The following is an 18,361-nucleotide window of genomic DNA, read 5'->3' as shown; positions in this document are numbered from 1 at the left end:
TTTGCCGGTGCATTGAAAAATGGGCCTGGTGCGCCCAATACATGCGTCTATACCAGCACAGGCCATTTTTCAGCGTTTCTTAGTAAAAGGACCCCTTAGCTTCCTTTTGTTAGTTCTGTTTTTCCTATATTGTAGACAACTATAGTTATATTATTCTTTAAATATTTCCTTTGATACTGTTACTAAGGTTGTGTGTTATCGCAGTGATAATTTTCTGTGATATATAATAAAATTTTCAACCCACCAAAAAACAAAAATATAATAACATTTTCAACCACCTCTCAAAAAAAACCAAACAAACCATGGCCACAATATGGATATTTACTGGCATGAGTTTTGATATTCACACTATAGGAATGTTAGGGAATTTATTTTATCCTCTCATTTCCTGGTTTGTTTTACTTTCATTTTAAAATTTTGATCACCAAAAGTTCTTAACTTTATGAGAATAGTTTCATGAGCATTCTTCTGATGGTCAGTCATGAAGTTTTTGAGATCAGCAGTGGCATGTGGGACTACTTATATAAGTATGAGTGTCTTTGGGCAGTCTATCAATGTTACACATTTTGGAAAGCTGAGATAGTAAGGACTCACAGAATATGAATGTAGCTGTTTCCCTATCTTGTGACTTGGAAGAAGGCCAAAGTGAATAGCTATTAAGGGAAAGTACCGTGGAGGGGCATAATCAAACGGGGACGACCATCTCTAAGGGCGCCCATCTCTGAGGACATCCCTGCAAAGGGGCGGGGCATCCTGTATTATCGAAACAAGATGGGCGTCCATCTTTCGGTTCGATAATACGGTGGGGGACGCCCAAATCTCAACATTTAGGTCGACCTTAGAGATGGTCGACCTAAATGTTGAGATGGTCAACCTTAGAGATGGGCGACCACGGTTTTTGCCGATAATGGAAACCGAGGACGCCCATCTCAAAAATGGGAGGAGCCAGCATTCATAGTGCACTGGTCCCCCTGACATGTCAGGACACCAACCGGGCACCCTAGGGGGTACTGCAGTGGACTTCACAAATTGCTCCCAGGTACATAGCTCCCTTACCTTGGGTGCTGAGCCCCCCAACCCCCCCCCCCAAAACCCACTCCCCACAACTGTACAACACTACCATAGCCCTTAGGGATGAAGGGGGGCACCTACATGTGGGTACAGTGGGTTTGTGGTGGGTTTTTGAGGGCTCACATTTACCTCCACAAGTGTAACAGGTAGGGGGGGGATGGGCCTGGGTCCGCCTTCCTGAAGTGCACTGCACCCACTAAAAACTGCTCCAGGGATCTGCATACTGCTGTGATGGAGCTGGGTATGACATTTGAGGCTGGCATAGAGGCTGGAAAAAATGTTTTTTAATTTTATTTTTGGGTGGGAGGGGATTGGTGACCACTGGGGGAGTAAGGGGAGGTCATCCTCGATTCCCTCCGGTGGTCATCTGGTCAGTTCGGGCACCTTTTCGAGGCTTAGTTGTGAAAAAAAAGGGACCAAGTAAAGTCGGCCAAATGCTTGTGAGGGACGCCCTTCTTTTTTCCATTATCGGCCGAGGACACCCATCTGTAAGCACGCCCCCATCCCGCCTTTGGTACACTGCCGACATACCCTTGGGAACTTTGGTCGTCCCCACAACGAACTGCAGTTGAGGGCGTCCAAAATCGGCTTTTGATTATGCCGGTTTGGGCGACCCTGAGAGAAGGACGCCCATCTCCTGATTTGTGTCAAAAGATGGGCACCCTTCTCTTTTGAAAATGCCCCTGATAGTTTCTCTTCAATGACAGAGTATGGGCTGCAAGGATAACCTAATAGCTGCAAATTTGATGATGTTGAATTTATAATGAAGTAACATGAATAGAATGATCTATTTCTGAGCAGTAAAGTCATGCAGATGATTGCAGTCCAGCATATAGAAAGGCAGAGAAAGAAATAAAATCACATACCCACACTTCACCCTCCATGCAGTCCTGTTGGTATACTTTAAAAAAATATTATTTGCCTTGGCTCCACAGAATCAATGAGAATATCTCTAGCACACGGGAAAAAAAAAACATGATTTGTTGCTGTCCACTCTTCTGTCATAATGGTAACATTGAACATAGTGTGTGTTTCCTCATCAAACTGTGGAAGATCTAGACTATTTAAGTATGCATCTTCGTCTAAAGTATTCTATTCAATTGAGGAGAACAAAGCAGCAAAGAAAGTTTTAAAACTATTATTGATTTCCTGATCCATGTGAACTAGATCACCTGTGCTTGCCTGCATCACAGTGGGCAAGTTTAGTGAACCTTCTTCTGTGTTGTTAGCATGCTTATATAGGTGGAGTTTATAACATAGGTGGAGTTTATAATATAGTTTATATTTCTGGGCCTTCTGCTGAAGTAACATTTTTAAGGCCTGCTGAGTTGCTAAGATTTGGGACTTATTATGAGCACAGGGATGAGCTACGTACGTTCGGTGATCATGCATTACCTGCTTCTCCAACCAAAGAATGTCTCTATCCAACGCTCTCTTCCTATAGCTGGATACGCGAGAATATCTCCACTTAATACAGCTTTTGCATCTTCCCAGAACAAAATAGGGTTATCAGCATGAGATTCATTATTGTGTGCATGTTTAGTCCATCTTTTACACAAATAGTCTCAAAAAGGGGCATCAAGATAAAATTCCTGAGAGAACTTCCACTGTAGACAGTGGAAGAGGCCATTCCTAAGTCCACTGTGACCCATACAATATCATGATCTGAATTTTTACTTCAGATAGTCTCTGTTGTTATGACCTGTGGGGATAACAAAACATAATCAGTTCTGCACAGGGCGGAATGAGCACAGGAGAAATGCATGTAATCATGTTCTAATGGATGTAGCAGAAAATCTTGCACAAAAGGGATGCTATTGGACACATCAAGGTATTCTCAAGGCCGCCCATGTGATTTATCTAATTGTGTATCATGGACTCTGCTGGAATACCACCCATAATTGGAGGAATCCCTTCAAAAGTCTGTATATGGTGAAACAATTACCACCAAAAACAACTGTGATATATAGAACAAATAAACACTAAGCAACATAGTCTAGATGTGCATGTTTTACATTTTTTTTTTTTAGAATTGCTTTAAAGATCAGAAATTCAAAATATTTTTCGGTGCTTCATATAAAAGAGCCATGCCATCTACTTGTCACACAGGCTTAATCACGGTGGGGAGGGGGGAGGGGCTATACTCATCATCACACCCAAAATATTTATTTAAAAAGTGGTTACTACTACTATTAGTTGTTAATAATTATATTCTTAAGTTCTTTATTTATGTAGAGGAAGCTTCTCACTGCAACAAAGATCCATATAATATTGCACACTCTCAGCCCAATCGTGGCCAAGTATGGTTTCAACCCACTCATGGGCTTTCTCAAGGGAGGAGTATATTATCAAGTAACACTTTGAAACTTCCTAAAATGTTTACTAGACAAGAATTCAACTGCTGTTTTATTACATATAGCAAAACTCCCCGTCATATCGATTAGAGGTGTAAACATTACAGTAAAGGAGATGCGGATGTTCAATGATAGCACGCACAATCACAAATCATCCCTTTTCATATTTTACGATCTTACAATGCTCTACCTCTATCCGCCTGCGAAATAAGATCACAGCCCCTGTCTTTTTAGCACCTACCTTTGCCTCAATTTACTGTGCTCTAGAGAAGTAAGGTGGGTTTTAAAAAATGCCACTGATACTTGCTACCTATTTAAAGCATGAAGTATCTTTTGGTGCTTAATAAATAATATACTACCCATATTCTAAGTAACAATTTTAAATGTCTTCAGGTTATACCATCTCTAAGTGCAAACCAACTCAAAGTCGGCTATTTTGTGTGCAGTCCAGGAGCGGAGTTGGCACTTATGTGGTTAAATGCCAATATTCAACATTTAACCGCCTAAGTTCAGCGGTTAAATCACACTATATAAAAGTCAGTCCGATCTTTATGCAGTGCCATTTATGCAGTTAAGTGCTGAGTATCACACTTACCCGCATAAGAGATAGTGGGCCGCATAAACCTGGATATTCAGTGCCGGTGGCTGGACATGGCCCGGCATTGAATATCCAGGAATAACACTGCTGCTGGCTGAATATTGACCCCATCATGATTAGTGTTTTAATATCTCTTTCTTTGAAAGTAAAAGGAAAACTTGATATATGTATACTGTTTTCCAAGTGAGGATTCAGACCTCCAGAGGTTGTCCTAGTTTTTTTCCCCTGTAGTATTACACCATAATATAACTTTGTATATTGCATAGATGCCTCAGTCATATAATGAACCTGTATATTATAATTTTCAGGGATCCCTGCAGGAGAACTTATAAATCCACCAAAAACATCTAAAGAAGTACATGATGAATCACAAAAAGGACATGAACTGTATGCTATGACGCATAATGATTATAATGTTGGTGAGTATAAGACCAGAGAGGGATAACCTGAAACATGAAATATTGCTTGTATAATCTCCACCCCTTTTTGTAGGTAACTCGATCTCCCCAATGTCCAGCACAAGGCTCTTCATGTGCTTGTTGTAGCATTAGCCCTTGATAAGATCAAGGGACTACTGCCAGGCTTTCCAAAAGCAGGAACTAGGATCGTGAGCCCTTGGGCCACTGCTGAAGAGCGGCAGTGGCAGGCAAAACCACCCCACACAGGGATAAGGCAGAACTCTGACAGGGCCAGCTAGACTTCACCTGCACTTGACCACTGTTCCTCAGGAGTTGAGCCCCTGAGTGCAGGTGGCCGGCAGGACTTACTGGACCGGGCAGGCACTGGATACCAACTAGATACACACAGGGTCTAGAATACACAGGGAGGCTAGGCAGAATACTAGACTAGGACTTTCAGACAGACAAGAGACAGAACTGAAAGCTGCAAGCAGCCACTGAAACAGGGAATAAACACTGGTAGACAAGAGACAGAACTGAAGGCTGCAAGCAGCCAATGAAACAAGAAACACAGACAACCTGAACTAGACAAAGACATACAAACAAGAAACAAGACTGGGAAACAAGTAGTAAAGTACAAGAAGCTATACAAAGACTAAACTAGAATCAGGCAAGAATACAGACTATAAACTGGACTAGGCAGAAGTGCAGCAAGCACCAACAAACCAGGGCCTTAGGCGATGCAAAGGCAAAGCAGAGAGTTTCCAAATAGCTAATAAGCCCAGCAGCAGCTGTGCAGGCTCAAATAAGCTGTGCAGGCTCAAACAAGCCAAGCAAGTCTGGCAGGCTGGAAGATCCGGACTGGACTGGGCTGAAGTCTGGAACGGGAAACAGCACACAGACAGTCCAATGCAGCCACCAGGTCTGGCCACCAGAGGGCAAGAGGAACACAAACCAAAACACAGGCAGAAAGCATACTGAAGCACAGAGAGGCTTAACACACACAGGTGCAGTACAGTGGAGTAATCAGAGCCATGCTGGAAGCAGCCAGCACACAGAGACAGAGACAGAACTAACTCAGAAAGACCAGACAGAAGCCAGCTTAGAAGCTGACCGCCAGAAATCAGGTAAGCCTGAGAGGGGTCACACCCACAGACGTGACAACTACCCATTGATGCATTCCTCCACAGATCTGACGCACCAGCAGTCCTTTGTTCATTTGGAACATTCCTGGGGTGGCATACAGTACTCTTAAGTCCTCATCATTCTCAGTGTCTGCTTGAGTGATAGAATTCTTTATGGGGTCCTCCTGTTGTGCAGTGATTAAATCAAATGAGGGTTCATCAGAGAACCACTGCAGCACCGGATTATTTGCGAGAAATTTGGCCTGCTCTCATGTGATAACTGCAACAGGGGTGGATACCAGCTGTTCACATATCCAGGGTTCCCCCAATAAAGCACCTTCTTTAGCTAGCTGGTCAGCTAGGTCATTCCCTACTCTGACTGGGTGGTTTACTCTGGTGTGCCCTTTTACCTTCTTCCAATAGACAACCATATCGTTATAAGGCCAAGATGAGATCTCCATTCACAATGGGTTTCTCTTTTGAGTTGAGCATGCCGTTGGTTTTCCAAGTGGGCAGATGGGATACAAACACATGGTGGACATAATCAGAGTCTGTGCAGATGATAACAATTTTTACTCCTTGCCTGATAGTGGATTGCACAGCCACAAATGTCCCAGTTGTAATTTAAGTTGTTCTTGAAGGTCTGCGGTATCACAAACCACACCAACTCCGGCCACTACTTCCTTTTCACCATCTCTCTGAAACAACAACAACAACAACAACCATTTCTAAAGCGCTACTAGGGTTACGCAGCGCTGTATAATTCAAACATAGAAGGACAGTCCCTGCTCAAAGAGCTTACAATCTAAAAGACAAGAGAACAATCTAAAGACAAGTGAACAATCTAGAGGACGAGTGAACAGTTAATCTGATAGTTAATAGTTGATAGTTAATCTGAAAGGCACATCCATCCACATATACCTGAGGAGCTTATCCACTGTGCTGTTCACCATACAGCAAATGGTGTGGAGGCACATCTATGATGACACTGGGAGGAGCAACAGGGGTAATTACCTCTGGGTTAGGATCTTCCATAGCACTGTCATGTAGCTCAGCTAGGCCCTGTGCTACTGTGCTTGTGCCTCTGAATATACTTTACCTTCATGGGTCAGCCTTGTAATGCCAATGTACAGGATATAATTCAACTGTTGGTAACCTGGCCAGTCTTGAGATGTTCACTACCTAGGAACTTCATGACTTGATGACTGGTCTCCACAACCAGTTCTATGCCTTGAACATAACTAAGAAAATGTTGCAGGACCCATATAGCTGTCAATAGTGCTTTTCCACAGTTACTATATATCCTTTCAACTACAGACAGGGCTTTGCTGGTGTAGGCTACTACCCGACAATCGATATCATATTTTTGGTATAAACATGGCACTCATGCAGTTCCGGGTGAACCTTAACTCAAGGTAAAACTCCTTGCCTTGATGACAGTAGGCTAAGCATCCTTCAATTCCTGGACAGCAGAGCTCTGCTCTGGACCCTATGCCCAGGGCTCACCTTTTTTTAATAGTTTGAATAATGGTTGTGCAGTCTCTGCATATTGATCCATGAACTGCTGGAAATAGTCGCATATTCATAGGAAAGACCGTAGTTCAGAAACATTTGTAGGCATCTTTAATTGCTGTAATGCTTGAATTATTTTCATCTATGGATGGAGTTCCTCTGCAGATACCTCATATCCTAGGTAATTGAGTGAACTGCGACACCACTGTCCATAGGCGGTCGGTGGCCCAACTGTTTGGGGAGGCTAAAGGGGGCGGGGTAAAGGGGTGGTACCAACGGTGGGGCTTACATCCATAATTGTCTGACAACACACCTAGCTCCACCCCCACCTAGCCCTGCCCTTGTTGACTTGTTTTAAAATTCAAGCAAAACTTGTACAGGAAAACTAATTCAAATAAGCACAATGCTATCATAGGAAACCTATCTACTCTAGCCCATTATATGGGCTCAAGCCAGTAGGCAGAGCTTGCCACCATTTTCACTCACCGAAAACAATAGCAAAATATTATTAGAAATAAGGAACTGCCTATTCATGGTCCATGTGTAAAAAGTGGCCACCCCCGTTTCAAAACCGCAGCCAGCCCGCACACCCCCCCCCCCTCAAAGCCACAGCTCTTTCCCCAGCGGTTCTGACCACTGAAAAAAAAAAAAGAAAACTTGTATGTGAGTAAGACTAGAGGAGGTTGGGCTGATACCTGAAAGTCTCAGATAAAGTGCCTCTTCTCCCCCTCTTAATATCTGGAATTGGGGCTTGCAAGGATTTCCAGTCCCAAGACACAAAGAAAAGTCTGCTCCTAGGAATCTTTTTTGCTCTTTGCAGCTCCGGCAGCTGTACAGAAAGAGAAAGCAAAGCACCTGAGTGAGCTAGCTCAAAGCTCTTCACTCCTCCTCCTGTGGTCATCCTGAAGTAGCCCACCTCCTTAAGGTGGATCCTAGAGATAGCAGATCCCACCCAGGAAGAAACAGATCAGAGAACTGATTCCCCCTCCCCCTTTACAAAGCCACCAGTTGTTGCTGGTACTGTAATGCGAAAACACAGCCAGTGCAAGGAACATGGATGATAGCTGCTCTGCTTCCCGGGCTGGAAACCCGACACCGGGCCGATGGCTGAGGGAAGACTCTGTGCTCACTGACCTCCCCAGACAGGAGCAGCATTCCCCCCCCCCCGCCACTATTCGGGGGAGGGGGTGAGTTAAAGAGACTCGATGGATCTTCCTGCTTCCAGATACCCCAGTCCTTCTCTGCCCTGGAAACCGGTTCCACCCGCCACTCTTTCTCCATTTCTTCCAGGTGCTTCCGTGCTGTTCGTCAGCCCTCCCTCACCTGGTGCCCTTCTGGACGAAGTAGGAGTGAGTGAAGTCCCAGTGATCGTCCAGCCAGGCTTCTGCCGCTTCCATGTCTTCCCAACCCGATCTGTGCACTGAGAGGAGGCAGGAGAAGGTCATGGTTGGGCTGGGGAGGCTTAGCCTTCCCAAGCCTCTTATACGGGGCGCCTATGCCACTGTCCTTTTGCCAGGGATAATTTAGCACCTGCATACTTTTACAATTGAAAGATGTGCTCAGTCTCCATGAGATGATACAATAGAGTTGCACTTTTTATTAAGATGTCATCTACATACACTAAAGTGCCCCTAGCCTTGGCATCTCGAAGTGCATTGTGTAGGAAAATGGTAAATTCCACTGGGGAATTGAGATATCCAAAAGGTGTTCTATTCTAGGTGTATTGTTTATTACTAAAAGTAAAGGCTTCCTTGTATTGATCACTAGGATGCATGGGTATGATCCAAAAGCCTGAAGCTAAGTCTAGGATGGTGAAATATTTGGAAACTTTTATGGTGGCAAGATTCTGGTCTAACGGGGCCATTGGCTACCATGACAGTGGAATCCGCTTGTTCAGCAGATGATAGTACACAGCTGGTCTTCAAGTGTTGGTTTTCTTCAAAATGGGCCGTATGGGTAAATTATAGGTGATGTTGCAGTGCCAAATGATGTCTCAAGCTTTCAAGGTGTTTAGAATATCTTGTACAGACTCATAAGTTGCAATGGGGTTTTATATTGGTGCACAAAGAAAGGTAGGCTTACTGTTGGGGTCGGTTGGAACATGCGTTGCATGGAGGCAGGGCCACCGAGAGGGGGGGACAAAATTCCCCAGGCCCGGGCCTGCAAGGGGGGCCCGGCACCGGGGTCTCTCTCCTTCTCCTGCTCCCAGGCCGCCGGCGCCGCAGACACTGGTCTCACCTGCCCGCCCTTGGCTCTGTCGACAGCCCCCTCCATCCGCCACCAGGCCCCCTGCCTCACCTCCATGTGAAAGCCCTTCGGGCCTTCTCTCCCTGTGTCCCGTCCTTGTCTGATGTAACTTCCTGTTTCTGCGAGGGCGGGACACAGGGAGGGAGAGCCCAAAGGGAGGCGATCTGCTGCTTTCACACGGAGGTAAGGTGCTGCCGATTTGAATGCAGAGGGCCCGGTGGTGGACAGAGGGGGTCTGTCGACAGGGCTGGGGGTGGGTGGGAGGAGACCGGGGACTGCAATGCCGGCGGCCTGAGTAGCGATTGGGGGAGCGGTGGCGCGGTGGGCGCCCCGGGGGCTACCTTGCCCCAGGCCCGGCTCAGTCTCTCGGCGACCCTGCATGGAGGTCGGGTAACTCACAGTCGTATGAGTCCACAGCAAAAAGTTCCTGGTACAATTACCAACAATGTGGGATATAAGAGCTACCATGCTGAGAGTTCTCCCTTACGAACCCGAGCCTCATTCTAAATACAACTGCCAACATATAAATATAAAAAATATATGTAATCATGAGTACTTTTGTCATAGAACCAAAAATAACACCAATAAAGAATAATACATTCATAAGTATTTTTTAAAACTGCCGTGAACACCAGGAAACAGAGAAAGAAGAAATAGTAACTTATTCACCTTAGTAAACAATTACAAAATATTATAGTATTAATCCGCAAACGAACCTTTTCCGGAGGTGCGAAGGCGGTAGAACGAGAGGACATGAAATGAGATTGAAGGGGGGCAGACTCAAGAAAAATGTCAGGAAGTATTTTTTCACGGAGAGAGTAGTGGATGCTTGGAATGCCCTCCCGCGGGAGGTGGTGGAAATGAAAACGGTAACAGAATTCAAACACGCATGGGATAAACATAAAGGTATCCTGTTCAGAAGGAATGGATCCTAAGGAGCTTAGCCGAGATTGGGTGGCAGAGCCGGAGGCGGGGATAGTGCTGGGCAGACTTACGGTCTGTGCCAGAGCCGGTGGTGGGAGACGGGGCTGGTGGTTGGAAGGCGGGGATAGTGCTAGGCAGACTTATACGGTCTGTGCCCTGAAGAGGACAGGTACAAATCAAAGTAGGGTATACACAAAAAGTAGCACATATGAGTTTATCTTGTTGGGCAGACTGGATGGACCATGCAGGTCTTTTTCTGCCGTCATTTACTATGTTACTATGTAGTAATAATAAAAATAAAAGATGACATGTGAACTGTGGCAAATGCCAGCTAGAAAAATGAGAAAGGACGAAAGTATCATGATAGATAATTGCAAAATGTTATAAACAGCAAGAAACATATAGATGTATGGGTGCCTACTGCAAATGAAATACCCATACGACAGCATTCTGAAAGAAATAAAAAGAAAGGAAAAAAGAAAAGAAAAGAGGAAGTGGGAGGAAAGGGGAAGGAGGGGCAAAAGGGAGGAGGAGGAAAAAGGGATGGGGAAGGCAGGGAGGTGGAGGGTGGGAGGAGTGTAGGAAAGAGAAAATTAGATAAGAAAAATAAAAAGGCAGGGGAAAGGGGAAAAGGAGAAAAAGGAAGGGGTAGAGAGGGTAGGGGTAGAGGAATGTGTAGGTAATGGAGGGGAAAGGGAAGGGGAGGAAGGGGAGGGAAAAGCACAAAAAAGGGGGACAAAAGGTAGGGAAACAAGAAAGGGGAAAAAGAAGGGAAACGGGAAAAGGAAAAGGGGAAAGAAAGGAAGGGAAAGGAATAACAGAGAAAAAAAGAGGGGGGACTACAGGGAAAAGTGAAAATGAGAAAATAAACCTCAGAGAAGCCAGAAAGAAGAAAGAGAGGGGGGGGGGGGGGGGGGGGACGGACAAAAGAAACATGTATCTTCATATTTAAAGGCAAAAAAAAAAGCCCTTGGCCAAAACACAGATTAAAGAAAGGGTCTTAAATCCATTTCAAGATTTAAGTTATTTGGTACCACTGAATTAAATTGAAAAATTAATCTCTGTTCTTCTTACAGAAGGATCAAATCAATATTTATCAATATCACTTCCTCTCCAATTTGGTCTAATTACTTTAACTACTAATAACTCTAAATCACTAACAGAATGACCTGCTTCATTCCAATGGTCAACTAGAGGGGCTGTTGTGATCTTACGACTAATACAGCTGCGGTGCTCTATAATCTGTGTTTTATTTATTTTATTTTCAAAATTTTTATTCTGCACTATCTTTGGGATTCCTTTTGGTTTTTCCTATGCAAATAAATGGACAAGGCCACTGAACGATCTGAATAGCCTGAGTTGTATTACAATTAGACATGTGATATAATTTAAAGGTTCTTTGTGTCACAGGGTCTGTAAATGTGAAGTGACCATAGACTGCTCGCAGATACTACATCTTCCATATGATGTGTGCCCCCTATTTTCTTTATAATTGGGCCCTGACTGTAGCACTGGTAATGCTGATGGTACAACTTTCTCCTTTAAATACTTTGTTTGTGAATATGCGGTGACCAACCTCTTATCTCTGAAACACTGATGACCCTCCAGAAAGTGCCAGTGTTTACGAATGAACTGTATATTACTCGCAAGATGAGAAAAACGTAAAGTGCATACAATGTCTAGTGTCAATTTTTCTGTTTGAGCTGTTAATAGTTCCTCTCTACTTTTCTTTTTTGTTTGAGATATCCTTCCTTGATGTACAGTGCAATCCGCTCAAGTGCAAGGGTCTGGGACCAAAAAAATACATGTAGTTAACAGGAACGTGCACTTAACCATTGTGACCCAAAGAAGCTTGACATCTGATAAACATATGTATAGTACAGTTTATTATATGTACAGTATACAGTCTCCGTTAACTGACATTATACAGTCTCCGTTAACTGACGATAGGCTTACTTGAAGTAATCAGACATAGTCCTCTGTACACTTTTGTGTCTGTGAGTTCCATAGACTACGTCTGCCAGATGGTAAAAACTGTCATAGCATTGACATCCAGTGGCCTCCAGATAGGCCCGCACGGTGTTGAGACTCTCCAGCGCTCTTGCAAAAGTGACAGGAGGTTGCTGAATTTCATCAGCATGTGCCTCGCTGCTCATTTCATCCTCTGTTTCATCATCAGCCATTGCCTGTGTGTAGGCGCATATCTGGACATCAGTGCTGTCGTCAGCTGTTTGTAGATCATAATCAACAGCTACGTAGTGATGAAACTCCTCTTCAGTAACACTGGCTGGGATGTCAAAAGCCTGTTCATCTGACGCGTTTGCAACAGCTGCATCTGTTTCATCCCTCTCTACATCCCTAACAAAGCTTGCCCGCTTGTAGCAGTTCACAATGGTTGCCTGTGTAACATGATTCCAAGCTTCTTTCTGCATATGTAGAGAATCCAACAGTGATAGATTACGAGCCAGTTCAACAGCACATTTATCCTTGCCAGTCTGGTCATCCATAACGCTCATCACACGCTGTAGTACAAGAGCCCGATAATGTTTTTTGAAACTGGCTATTATGCCCTGATCCATAGGTTGGATCAGAGAGTTAGTGTTTGGTGGCAGGAAGACCACCTTGACGTTAGACAGCCTGACATCATCACTGTGTGTAGCACAATTATCACAAAGCAACAAAATCTGACGCTTTTGTGCTCGCATTCTAGTGTCTAACTTCTTTAGCCACTGCTTCCAAATTTCCTCAGTGATCCATGAATTTGCGTTAGCCTCGTATGACAAAGGAATTCGCTTAACATTCTTGAAGTAATGGGGCTGTTTGCTCTTTCCAATGATGAGTAGTTCCAACTTCTCACTCCCATCCATATTGCAGCAAAGGAGGATCGTCAGTCGGTCCTTTGACATTTTACTTCCTGTAGTTTCGGCTTGTTTGACTGCAAGTGTTCCATCAGGAATCGCTCGCCAGTAGAGACTGTTTTCATCAGCACTGAAAATGTCACGAGGTGCAAACTCGTTCAAGATGGTAGGAAGAACTGAAACAACCCAATTTTCAGCACCAAAGTCATCAGCGTCTTGTTTTTCACCATGCTGTTTCTTGAATTTTATGTTGTTCCTCTCCTGTCTTTCCAACCATCCAACAGTGGCTTTGAATTCAGTTAGTTCAAGACTTTCAACTAGCTGATTAGCTTTCTCCATAAGCAGTGGACCACTGACAGGAAACTGTCTGCTCCTGACTCGAGAAAACCACCGAAGAAGAGCATCTTCTACATCCTCAGCTTTTCCCGCCCATTTACGTTTCCGGTGTGGATTTGTATTGTTTTGCCAGTCTTCCAGAAGCTGGTCTTTCTGCTTCAAGATACATGAAATTTGACTGGGATTGACACCATATTCTTAAGCAATAGATGCTTGACTTTGTTTGTTTTCTAATTTTTTAAGAACTTCTATTCGTTCAGCCAGTGTTAAAGTCTTACAGTTGCGCGACGACGACTCCAGTGTACACTCTAACAACATTCTTTCGCTTATTCTGCCTGTGGCAGTTAACCAACGAGATTTCAAATTTACCGCCCCTTTGTCACGCACCAATCGGCTTCCATATTCTGTGCGTGTGCTTATGCAGAGTCTTTCCTGCAGAGGAGCAGTCTTAAACCATGCATATAAGTGAATCTTGCACTTATCAGTGGTGCGCTAAAACGAAGTTTGTCCTCATAGAAATTGATGGTGCCAAAAACGGGACCGAAGTACGGCATGCAGTTAAACAGAGCATGCGCTTGTTTATCTGATGTGCACTTTAATGGAGTGCACTGTACTTCTTAGGATACCCCTGTTTTGGAATCTGTGTGCCATGGTGGTTGATTGCCTATCAAATTCACTAAAATCAATGCATAATCTCCTTAGTATGAGAAACTGGCAATATGGTGGATTTCTCTTGAGAGTTTTCTGGTGAAAACTGGTGTAATGTAAAAATGCATTCCTATCTGTAGGTTTTTTTTTTCCTTTATAAAGGGTGGTTGGTGGTAAAATGATAGGTTCCCTTTATAATAAGAACATCCAGATAATTGATTTCTTGAAGATCATACTGTATTTTGTCCAATGAATTTTCATACTGCATTTTGTCCATCCCTGCTCCACATGTTTCTTCTGTGATTTTCAACTTAGGGTTGTTTTTTTTCCTGTTTTTGGTTTGTGTGGTTCGAAAATCTGTGCTTTACCATACACTAAGCCCAGATTTAGTGTGTCACTTTTTTAGGACTTTTTCTTTTTATTTATGTGCAGGTTGTATGTTAATGTTCCCATTAGTGCATGATACCTGCATAAAGTTAACATGGGAGCACTTAGTACCTCCTATTTAGACAGTCTGATATATTTCAGAGAATGATATGGATGATAACCAGTTGATGTGAAGTGGCCAAAGATCCTTCTCTAGATAAAAATGAGTGCTCCACAGAATTTTTTGTGAGTAGAAATGAGGCATGAGATCACAGCCTAAATTCAAGTATACAAGACCTAAATGTAAGAATAAAAACTAAAAAAACCTGTTGGATTTTATTTTTTACATCATTATTCTTTGATGTAGAAAAGATAAACTTTTTGTCACAGGTGAAAAAAAAGACAGGAAGTATGACTGGTCAAACTTCAAAACAGATACATTTGGAATGCCTACACCATGCTTTCATGATGGAAGACTTACATCAAAAACCTTACACTGGCTTCATGACCTACAAATGTAAGTTTGAATAACTGTCAATTTTATATTTTATTTTTGAAATGATTCAATTTTTGTACTCTTGCTTCAATTATACTTTAAACACATTGGACTTGTGTCTCATAGACTCAAAGAAGAGGAACATAAAGGCAATCAAACCCAATGTTCACCTTAATGGCCATGTTTGATGTTGATGGAGCCAACACCTTATTCCGTGAGGTATTGGTTGCTTTCATGTTCCCTCAGTATTAATGCAGACTTGGGCACTTTGAGGGTTTTTTTTTCAAAATTAATTAACAAAAAATGAACAAAGATATTTTAAAAAATGGTAGAATAAATACAGCAAGAAAAAAGCAGTAGAATAAATAATGAAGGAACAGATCATCCAATCCATACAGCCCTTGTAATTGGGGATAATCACTATATCAAACAAAGGGCCCTGTTTATTAAGCAGCGCTAAAGGTGCGCAGGCGTTTTTAGCATACGCTAAATGCTAAAGACACCCATAGGATTATATGGGTGTCTCTAGCATTTAGCACATGCTAATTTTAGGCACATGCTAAAAATGTTAGCGCGTTTTTAGTAAACAGGGTCCAAAGAAAATTAATTAAAGAAAAAGAATTATGAGTCATTAATTAATTAAAGAAAAATAATTATGAGTCATTCACTATAGGTCTGACATAAATTATATCATGACTACATTCTTCCCACCACCTAAAAGAAGATAAATATCATAATAACGGGGACAAGTACTAAATTAGGGCTTCTTTTACAAAGCCATGCAAGTGATTCCCATGTGGCAAATGAGAGGAAGCCCATAGGAATTGAATGGACTTCCTCTCATTTGCTGCATGGAGAATCAGTAGCGCGGCTTTGTAAATGAGGCCCTAAGTATCTTACAATGTAGAAATTCTTCAATTTGCATAGAACTAATAAAAATATATTTATTTCCATGATTTATCACCAGACACTTACAGGAGAACATCCGGAAAAGGTTGTCCCTATCCCAAGTGTCTTTTCTTTTAAAGAAAGAAAATTCTTCCAATGAAACTGTATATATCTAGCAATATCAGAGAAATTAAACTTAGACCAGAAAAGTTGACTGCAAGAACCTGTTTTTTTTTTTTTTAAAGTAAGATCTAACAAAGAAAACCAGCAGGGTAGGCCTAGTAGTGATATTATCCAAAAATGACTCAAGAAAAATAGACAACCCCACACTATCAGCAGGGACAACCCCATCTAGATCATTTTCACTGGAATTCAAAACTCAAGAATGTAAAGAGATATGATACAGTTTAGAAATTTGAATCTCATCCATAATTTTCTGTATATCCCACAAATACATACTTGACAATTCGATGGTAGAAAGTAAGCTAAAAACTAGAAAATACAAACATTTCAAAATTTTGGGTCTGAATACATTTTCAGTTGCCTCTAGTTTATGGTGAAATACCAAACTATTCTTAATTATCAACTGCCTGTATTGCAGAAAATTGAGACTGCACCTTCTCAGCAAGATTGCTAATGGGAAAGATGCTTCTCTTGATCATCTAGCTTAGCCACCATATCCCTGGAGAAAGTTGAAACTGGACCCACAGGAGAAGTCATTAAAGCTTCAGTTCTGATGACTGCCTCCTATATATGAGAAAGAAAAATGTCCTGTGCAGACCTCTGAACAAAGTTTTTTGAATGATATTGTTGATGATATAGCTTTAGGTGTTTGTACAGAGTCAACCACAGTCAAACCCACAAGTGATGCAGGAAAAATTACTGGATTAGACCCACTTGAATTCAAGGAGTTTGAGGCCTCAATCTCAATCTAGCAGGAAGATAAGAGTCTGTTCATGCTTTCCAAAAATACTAGGACTAGGGGGCATGCGATGAAACTACAGTGTAGTAAATTTAAAACAAATAGAAGAAACTTTTCTTCACCCAATGCATAATTAAACTCTGGAATTCGTTGCCGGAGAACGTGGTGAAGGCGGTTAGCTTGGCAGAGTTTAAAAAGGGGTTGGACGGTTTCCTAAAGGAAAAGTCCATAGACCACTACTAAATGGACTTGGGAAAAATCCACAATTTCGGGAATAACTTGTATAAAATGTTTGTACGTTTGGGTAGCTTGCCAGGTGCCCTTGACCTGGATTGGCCACTGTCGGGGACAGGATGCTGGGCTTGATGGACCTTTGGTCTTTTCCCAGTATGGCATTACTTATGTACTTTCTTCCAACAGCAAATAAACCAAGGAAACAGTATTTTTATTACATTTGTACTCTGTGCTTTCCCACTCATGGCAGGCTCAATGCAGCTTACATGGGGCAATGGAGAGTTAAGTGACTTGCCCAGAGTCACAAGGAGCTGCCTGTGCCTGAAGTGGGAATTGAACTCAGTTCCTCAGGACCAAAGTCCACCACCCTAACCACTAGGCCACTCCTCCATAGTAGAAGTCATAAGTGTCTCTGAAGCCATTGTTGTCACTGATTGATCTTGCACATCTTTGCACCTCTTTCCTATTTCTCATACTTATATTGCCAGCAAGGATTTCAAACAAGCAAAGTCGCAGGCCCACAGATTCTCAGTGGTTCTGAAGGGGCTCCTAAAAGGCATCATGACTCTTTGGCATGCTCCTTCAGCTGTGTGCTGCAGCATGGCCCACTTGAAATGCTAGTCCACTGCTGCTGATGTGACAATAAGCCCTGCCTTTATTTGTATCTGGGTCATAGCATTTCTGAGTTGTGCCTTCCAGCACCAGGCTCCCAGTGGTTTATGGCTCCCTCTGCTCACTAACCCCTTGTTAGTCACAAGAGTCACAAGTCTATCTGCAACATGGCTCACTTGAAATACCGGTCCAATGGTCTCTTCTGATGATATCACAGACAGTGGTGGGGATTGGTGGATCTACAGCACTCACAAGTGGATCCCCTCAACACTGGGTTTCCGATGTTTTCTGGCTCCCTCTGCTCTGTCAGTGTTTGAAAACATATACTACCCTAAAAATTAGGATCTTGTTTTTCTGCAGTAGATTATGATTAGATTCTGCAGAAAGGGTTTTAAAATTCTGTGATAAGACAGTTTTAAGATTCTGTCCACATTTGCTAGCATCTATATTTTGCTTTACTTCATTCTGCAGGTCCTCAAAATCATTTAAAAAGATTTTTTATTTAGCAAATTTTAGATAGAAATATTTATTTATTTGTTACATTTGTATCCCACATTTTCCCACCTGTTTGTAGGCTCAATATAGGGGGTAATTTTAAACAGAGGCTTATGTACATAAATGGTTTCCTCTAAAACTGTTTTGCTTATCTGCAGGATAAATTATGCATATATAGCCTATATGCACATAAGCTTATCCAAACTAAGTGGAGGCATTTCTTGAGGGCAGAGTGTGGGAAGGTTTAGTGTTTGTATATGTAATGGCTTATTTATATA

At 42.6% G+C, this 18,361-nt stretch overlaps 1 protein-coding gene across 1 annotated transcript in view; it reads left to right on the top strand.

Moving 5' to 3' along the window:
* The window catches only part of EFHB (EF-hand domain family member B), a 106,754-nt gene that overhangs the window by 28,913 nt on the left and 59,480 nt on the right, over window positions 1-18,361 (top strand). Inside the window, exons 5-6 of the mRNA XM_030206026.1 lie at window positions 4,332-4,442; window positions 14,827-14,953. Coding sequence (XP_030061886.1) covers window positions 4,332-4,442; window positions 14,827-14,953 — 238 coding nt within the window. The remainder of the gene's footprint in view (window positions 1-4,331; window positions 4,443-14,826; window positions 14,954-18,361) is intronic.

The sequence above is a fragment of the Microcaecilia unicolor genome, chromosome 1, assembly GCF_901765095.1.
Source record: "Microcaecilia unicolor chromosome 1, aMicUni1.1, whole genome shotgun sequence".
Lineage (NCBI taxonomy): Eukaryota > Metazoa > Chordata > Amphibia > Gymnophiona > Siphonopidae > Microcaecilia > Microcaecilia unicolor.
This window is presented reverse-complemented; position numbering and strand designations above follow the sequence as displayed.